Source organism: Mus pahari, unplaced genomic scaffold, assembly GCF_900095145.1.
Source record: "Mus pahari unplaced genomic scaffold, PAHARI_EIJ_v1.1 scaffold_8329_1, whole genome shotgun sequence".
NCBI classification, from domain to species: domain Eukaryota; kingdom Metazoa; phylum Chordata; class Mammalia; order Rodentia; family Muridae; genus Mus; species Mus pahari.
This window is the reverse complement of record NW_018393034.1, coordinates 15,788-24,029: the sequence shown is the minus strand read 5'-3', so window position 1 is coordinate 24,029 and position 8,242 is coordinate 15,788. Positions and strand designations below refer to the sequence as shown.

General features: G+C 38.0%; 1 protein-coding gene across 1 annotated transcript in view; it reads right to left on the bottom strand.

Moving 5' to 3' along the window:
* Nucleotides 1–2,435: 2,435 nt before the first annotated feature.
* LOC110315315 (guanylate-binding protein 1-like) overlaps nucleotides 2,436–8,242 on the bottom strand; it is a 7,388-nt gene continuing 1,581 nt past the window's right edge. The window contains exons 2-8 of the mRNA XM_021189400.1: nucleotides 6,505–6,632; nucleotides 5,654–5,763; nucleotides 5,242–5,441; nucleotides 4,664–4,906; nucleotides 3,759–4,039; nucleotides 2,960–3,172; nucleotides 2,436–2,549 (exon numbers count right to left, since the gene is read on the bottom strand). Of these exons, the coding sequence (XP_021045059.1) occupies nucleotides 2,436–2,549; nucleotides 2,960–3,172; nucleotides 3,759–4,039; nucleotides 4,664–4,906; nucleotides 5,242–5,441; nucleotides 5,654–5,763; nucleotides 6,505–6,632 (1,289 nt within the window). The remainder of the gene's footprint in view (nucleotides 2,550–2,959; nucleotides 3,173–3,758; nucleotides 4,040–4,663; nucleotides 4,907–5,241; nucleotides 5,442–5,653; nucleotides 5,764–6,504; nucleotides 6,633–8,242) is intronic.

The window sequence follows — 8,242 nt, the reverse complement described above, 5'->3', positions numbered from 1 at the left end:
CAAAAAGCCATAATAAAGCAAAATAAAGCAAAAAACCTACAGAAATACTACTGAGTCTCTTTTGCTTTGGTCAATTATTTCTGAGCATGAGGATTGCCCTAGAGTTTAGTTGATATTCTCAAGGAGACTTCATTGGAGAAAACGTAATTTTTCTTTGTCAGTGTGTATCAATTGCAGGTAGCTTCTGGACTAGGAACCCATATATAACTCTCCCTCTCAGTCTGGTGACCCTGTCTGACTTGAGCCTTGGGGGTCTCATGAATTCTGGCAGTGTCTCGGAGAGTTTATCTGTGCCGCATTCCAACTTGCCTGGAAAATGCTGTCTCCTTGGTGTCATCCATCACCTTTGGCTTTTACAATCTTTCTGACTCCTTTTCTGTGTAGATCCTTGAGTTCTGAGGGATTCGAGGGGTTTTTTGAAGAAGTCCAGATGGGGGTGAAACCTCCAAAGTGTCTCATTCTCTGCACATTGCCCATTCTTGGGTGTCTGTGTTAATTATCAACTACTGTAAGCTGAAGCTTCTCTGATGTGGTCTGGAAAAGGCCCTGATCTATGAATACAGCAGCATGTCCTGAGTACTGATAGGTTCCTTTAGCAAAATACTACTAATCTGTTTTGCCCTAGTCCTGTGATTTATCTAGTCTCAGGTTCTTGGACACTTTACAAGTGTCAGGAGTGGTCCTTGAATCCAATTAAAAAGTGGTTGGTTATTACCATATTGTGTATATACCACTATTGCACCCATGCCTTCTACAAGCAGGCCATTGTTGTAGGTCACATGGAGTGTAGCCTTTCTCCTTTGTAGTGTGCAGAGGGTTTTCCAGCATCATGAATGTTAGTCCATGGGAGTGAAGCTTCTGCCTAGGCACTAGCTTTGCCGATAGCCTGTGATGATTAGGGATTTCCACTGTTCTGCTTGTGCCAATGTCCATTTGCCTCTTTTTTAAATGTGGAAACTTTAATGTTTAAATTGTCCAAAGGGTTCTTGTTTTTTGGATTATTTAGGTTTTTGGTGTTTTGACACAGGATTTTTCTGTGTAGTCCTGGCTTGCCTTGAATTCAGAGGTCCAACTACCTCTGTCTCCCAAGTGCTCAGATGAAAGGCACACACCACCACTGTCCAGCTAGTTCAAATATTTTTAAGTATAAATTTAAATGGATTTTCAGAAATAACATAAATCTCATAAAATACATGTGCATCGCATGTGTGTGGACAGCAGTTTTTTGTAGTGATTCAGGAAAATGAGATTCACAGGACTCTTTTTTTATAGAAGCAAGGGACTTTGGATAAGTGCAAACGGGTAAGTAAGTTTGAAGGGGCTGCTAAAGAATATGAGCTGAACAATTCCTTATAACATATGCTTGTCTAACCTGTATGGAGTGGTTTTAGTTAAATATTTTAAGGGATAAAAATGACAGAATACCTTCAGTTTCAGAGATAATGTATGCTCTTGCTCTGCCTTTAATTGGATTCTATCATTCTCCATTTTCTGAGTCAGCTGTCTCATGTGTTCCTGATAACTTCTTTCTTTCTGTTCCATTAGCTTCTCATTTTTCTTCTGTGTTTCCTCCAACCGTTTTGCAGCAGCCAGTGCAGATTCAATTTTCTTTCGTTCCACTAAGAAAGAAGGGAAAGAATTTTCGCAAAGGCCCAGCATGTGAAGGTACCGAATGATGGTACTTTCTATGGAATCATAGGTTGAAGTTACAGTTGAAGTATGATGTTATAGCTAGGTGTGATTCTGGAGAGGCAATTTAGATGGGATAAAGACGAGCTCCATATGCACTTATTACTGTTTTATAGAAAATGAGAAAACCAGAGTTCAGTGTTTCCACCATGTGGGGATACAGGGAGAAGGTAGAAAATATACCAAGAGAGTACCCCTGATCATCCTAGACTCCAGAATCTTGTTTTAACTGTGGCACCTGTGTGTGGCCTTCTGTCACAGTAGTCTTTTCTGAAGAAGAGAGCATTGCCTCATTTTTCATTCCAGTTTCTTGTTATTGCTAATTAAATTTTGATGTTGTTGTTATATCTAATTTTATGTGTATGGATGTTTTCATACATGTGTGCACCATGTGTATGTCTGGTTCCTCTGTAGGCCAGAAGTGAACACTCAAATTATTGGGTCTACAGTCAGTTGTGAACCAATAGGCACATATTGAAAATAAAAGTGGGGTCCTCTAGAAGGCATATGGGGCTCTTAACCACGGAGAAATCTCTGCAATCCCTCATTGTTATCACTATTTGGTAGAAACCAATCCCGAGGCCATTTTACTCTTGAGGTAGCTGGTACTATAACAACAGTGACAGTGTACCCATGGTAAGAAAAAGCTCATATTTATCATTCATGCTTCAGTTTAAGAGTGACTATTTTAACACAGGAAGATAGTTAAACTATTACTAGATTTTGTAAGTATTTTGCCTTTTGGTTCATTTCTTACCTTCAATCTCCTTTTCTTTTTCTGTCAGACTCTGATCTGTCTGTAAAATTGCATTAGAAATAGCCTCCTTGGATTGTAAATATTTTTGCAGAACCTCTTCAGCCTTAGAGTTCAGAGAAAATAGTTAGTTGTAGGAAATCTATATATCTGTCTTCCCACAGACCACAAGACTTGCTCCGCTCATTGAAGATTCCTTTCTACAGGAATGTGCAAGTCATCCAAGTCAACCAAATGGAGGTCCCTGCTGTTTGACACTGGGAAAAGTGATTCTGTACATTCAGTCTAAGGCATGGAGTCAAATAGTTTTATGGGTTTACATGGGCAAATCACGGTGAGGCATTGTGTCATCAAGAATACAACAGTTCAGAGAGATAAAGATAAAAAATGGAAGGACTGGAATATAGAGTTAAAAGATAGTCATTAATCACATGACTAGGTGACATTTTCTGAATGTTTGGCTCAAGGAGGCTTGTCAGCAGTGGTCTAGAACATACCAATAAACATCTTGGGTACCTGTAATCCCTTCTTTGGCTGCTCATGGTACTTTTCCTTCAGCCTCCCTATCTCCTGAACAAGGAGATAGTAACCTCCTGGCTTAGTATAAGTGCCTTGCTTCACACCTTCTTCAAGAGGTTTGAAGATATCCTGAAGCAATGTCCAGCAATGGTTTGATGACACTTCTGTATTCTGTTTACACAAGTCATTCCACCTTTCTTCTAACTGAGACTGAAGTGTGAAATGGGTGTAAGAAGAATAACCAGAAAAGGAAATTAGCAAGCTTCACAATGTCTCCCAGGGCCTCCCCCAAACCTTGATGACAGGTAAGGAAAGCTACAGCACTTGGAGTTTGGACCATTTCTGCTTAAGAAACGTCTGCTTGTTAGAAATAATGCTCAGAAGTTTAAGCCAAATCCAATGTATAAACTGTGCTTTTAAACTGGACAGACAGCTACTAGGGATACACTGAAAGAAACAAAGCTTAGATTACAAAGAGAACTAAGACAATAAGTTCATTTCTCCTGTCCCAAAAAAGAAACGTGGTCCAATAACAGCAAGAATATAAGTGTATTAAAGCTCCAATTGTTAACTATATGTGAGTATTTCCGATTACTAAATGTGAGTATTATAAAACAATGTCAAATTTTATTCTACTGTGTAAAAAATGTTTTTTATTGTTATGAATCTAAAGAGGAAGCTTCACCATTTTAAAGGCTACAGATGACAGTTTCCTTCAAAATTAACAAGAATTTTGTAGCCTGATTTGTATTTTGTCATATGCTATATTGATCCACAAAACTTGAGAGGAAGTTACCCCTAATTTCATTTGAAATGAATGGTCTTCATCTTTAAAGGAAGTCCTGAGGAAGATTTCTATGGCCTCTCTCTCACAGGTCCTGTGCAGGTCCAGTAGCTCCTGGAGGGTCTCTGTGGGCAGCTGCACCCTCTCACTCATCTGTTGGTCATAGTGGCTGATGGCTTTTTGCAATGCTTCTGAGTTCTCTATCTGTGCCAGAACCAGGACTGCATTCTCCATGCAGGGGAGATCCCCGCTGTTGATAGCAGTAACATAGGTCAGCACCAGGGTTTCTAGTCCTACAAACAGAGAGCCAATGATGACAGAGGTTGGTGTAGAACCCTCTTTTCTAAGGAAAGGGTAAGGCAGGTCTGTGTCTACACAACATGGATCTCTCAGTGCTCCAACATGTTTAAAACTAGACTTCCATTCTGCATTCTGAGACCTCTATATTAATCCCTTGGAAATGCTTTATTCATATCTGTGAAGGAGTAATATTTTCCTCACCAAAAGTATTCCTTCTCATCTCATTCCAGCTCAATATTGCTTTATAGAAGTTTCTGAAGTGAACTAATTGTTTAATGGTTCTATTTTCATTACAGTATCCATGAGAAATAGGCTATACATTCTAAAATTTTCATTTCGCAGTCTGAAATTTCACTTCATTTTGTGTAAATTCAAATGACTATACATGCGTTGGTTGAATACTGAACAAAACTTGTATAACATTATAGGAAGTTAGCTTGGTTTAACCAACTTTATGTTTTCACTAAGTATTCCACATAAGGTTTTGGCTAGTTAAAACCTAGTAGAACAGTTTAATCTGTCTAGAATTTAACATAAACAGTCATAACCCCTACGTGTCTGAAAGCTGATATTCACCCTTTTTCTTGTAATGCAAGAAGAGGAAGACAGGGACTCACGTGGGCCATTGACAATGACTCCTCCTGGAAGAGTTTTGGCTTTGCACTCCTTAAAGATGTATAAACAGAATTCTGCTACTTGCTGCAAAAACTCAGAATCGATCTCATTTTCTTGTATTGTCTCCAGCTGGGAAAGCTTTTTCCACTCAGTGGGTGGATAGAAGACAAAACATTTCTTCTTTGGAAAAAACTTACGGATACAGAGTCGGGGTAGGTTGTATTTTTCAACTTCTCTGCAGGAACCTGGGGAATAAATTTTTCCAGAGGAGGGTGAATAGCTGGTGGAAGGGTTAAAGTGTTATTTAAGAATGTCTTCAAATAATTGTTCCCTCTATCACAGCCTTTGGATATATGTAGCTTCACCAAGCCCAAATTAGGAGATGAACATGATCTGATAAATATAGTCAGAAATTAAACTTGGAATTTTGCATGGTTATTATTGGCTATTTTTTCAGGCAGATGCTAAATAAAATATGTTTCTTACGAATAGCCAAAAGCATAGAAATAAAAACTAAATATAAGCATCCAAAAAGTTAGATATTTCTGACATTTTCTCCTGCAACTATCAGCTCCTATACCTTCCTTGAGCTTCAGAGAAATCTCCAGGTATTGATCTGCTGTGACTGGGAGTCCATCTACTTCCATCTTCAAGGTCATATCCCTCAGAGTCCACATGAAGTCAGGGAAGAAGCTCACAAATTCAGCTGAGTCTTCCACCCCATCGTCCTGGTCAAGGGAGGATCTTGCTCGGATCCTATCTGTGAGCTCTGTCACATAGCTCAGTCGCTAAGGAAAAGTAGTGAATGAACAGGGTCCCCAGTCATCTCCTCCATCCCCATTCATGAGTNTTCNATGCTCTGNNTCAAGTGTGAATNCATTAGTGANTACATGNNATNTCNCCTTNCAGTGGGACNNTTCTGTCTCCTATCTGCCAACATTGACTCTGCAGCATTCCTAGAATGAGATGATGTTCTCCATCAGAAAGGATACTGCAGCTGGTCCATGGCCTGCTGATTGATGGCTCCCATGCTGTTGTAGACAAAGGTGCTGCTTAGAAGAATAGCCAAGGCAAAGATCCAGCAGTCACTCTGCTTGTCACCCTGGAAGTCAGAACACAGGTGGGTCAGAAGTGTGGTTTGTGGTGTGTCAGGTTTCATGTGAACACTGACAATAGGAAGCTCATTTAAATACAATTTTCCCATAGTTTCTAGTAAAATGAATACTGTTGTATAAACCTACACAAAGTTCTAAAGAAAAGTAATTGGATTCCAGTTGAATTTGAATATTTTTACTAAGATTTTTGGTTTATATATACTGTTTAAAGGCATTCTTTTGACCATTGGCAGTAATTTCAAAACAGACAGTGGATAGCTGTAGAAATTCTAAAACTTCAAGTACACTGTAGATGTAAATATTTCTCTCTTTGCTAATGAGAATATTTATTGTCATGTGATTCGTTAATAACTGTGTCTATTTTATAAATCTCATCTAATTCTTTCTTCTCATGCTGCAAATGGAAAGCAGGGATGGGCCTTCAAATGCAAATCTGTAACTGAAGTTCTGTGTAGCATAAGATCTGAGACACTCAGTTTATCTTTAGAACCGTTTTAGATTTGGGTACCAGATTTAGGTTATAGCCTATCATTCATTGCTGGGATACTGGAGGCAGAGCATCTTGCTCTTCTTTTAGTCTGTTTATTTATTAATGTTGGCTAAAATTAGTTGCATGATGTGTACTTGAAACTACCAAGGCATATTACAGTGAAGTTCGATCTTTTATTTAAAAGTTCAGAATGTTGGGATATGACGGGTTGAATTACAAATGAATTCTCAGTCCTTACTTTCTCCACATCGCCCAGGCCCTCGGTGTCAAGCAGAACAAGTGTGTGGTCTGTCTTGTGGGGATGAGGCACACACCACATCCAGATTCCTTTTGTATGAGCCTGCACAGTGGAACCCAGAGAGAATCCTGTGACACAGAAGAGAATACACAGTGGAAAGAGAGTTAGATGCATGTCAGTAAGTTTGAGTAAAAATCAGATCAATCCAAAGCAGCAGAGTTAACTGAAGCCAAGCTATTGTTGACCTCACAACCAGAGAAATAGTAAAAGTCATAAAACCAAATAGTTGAAAATATTCAACATGTTATCATTAAAAATATCACTCTCCAAACTAGAAGAACATATTATAGGAAATGCCATATATGAAAATCCATGCCAATATTATATTTCATACTAAAAGTGTAAAGCATTTTCCTTTAAGACCATAAAATACAAAGTGTGCCCAATTTGAGCATTGGTGTTCAATACAGTAATTGAAATGTTATCCAAAATAATTAGGAAACAAACAAACAAAAATCAGAAAAAGCTTCCACCCAAATTGGACAGGAAGGATAAGATTATCTTTGTCATAGGTGGTATGATCTTATATGATAAAAAGTTCAAATATTCCACAGAATAATTTCAAAAAACAACCAGCAGAGCTACAGCACACAAAATTATTTTGTGATTTCTATAATTTGTTCTTTCTCTATATACCAATAAGTAATACCAAATATAATGATGACCCAAACATTAATAAATTAGCATTTATAATACCATTTAAATAATAAACTACTTTATCATTTAGAGAAATATATAAATTGCCTTTTTAAAAAAATATAAAAGACACAATTATATGCTCTGTGATTAAGGTTTGAAGGAAACAACATCCTTCAAATGTCAATGCCACATGGAATAATAAATGTCCATTTTTTTTTGTGATGTAAATCTTGCTTGGTTATCCAAGCAATGTTGAATTAGGTGGTCAAATGATCTTCCCACCTTAGTAGCCTGAGTGCTTGGATTCTGCCCTAAATCACAGACCTTCCTTTCCTTATAGTTTGCTTTAAGGGTCAAATCTATAGGAAGAGATTATAGAACAATGGTGGAGAGTGGGGAAATTTATAACTGATGTGGGCAGAACACTTACTTTGTCTTGGGAAAATATAATACATATAACAGTGATGATTGTACAATAATATGAACTGACTTAATGCTATAGAACTGAAGCTGAAGTGGTCGGAAGAGTTGACACTTTGTTATATTTAATCATGACAATAAAAACCTTTGATTTGAAATATTTTAAGAAGTTTAAAAATCAGGGGTAGCTTTCTGTTACCTATGAGCTTATTGATTAAAAAAAATCATCCTCATTTGTGTTTGCTTGTTTGTGTATACACGACATGCATTTGATTTTGTGTATCAGCACAACTCTTTAGAGGACAACTGTCTCTTCTTTCTTTTTTTTTAATTTTTTATTTTTTATTAGATATTTTCTTTATTTACATTTCTAATGCTACCCCAAAAGTTCCCTATACTCTCCCCCCACCCCTGCTCCTCTACCTACCCACTCCCACTTCTTGGCCCTGGCATTCCCCTCTATGGGGCATATAATGTTTGCAAGACCAAGGGCCTCTCTTCCCAATGATGGCTGATTAGGCCATCTTCTACTACATATGCAGCTAGAGACACAAGCTCAGGGGGTACTGGTTAGTTCATATTGTTGTTCCACCTACAGGGTTGCAGTCCCCTTCAGCTC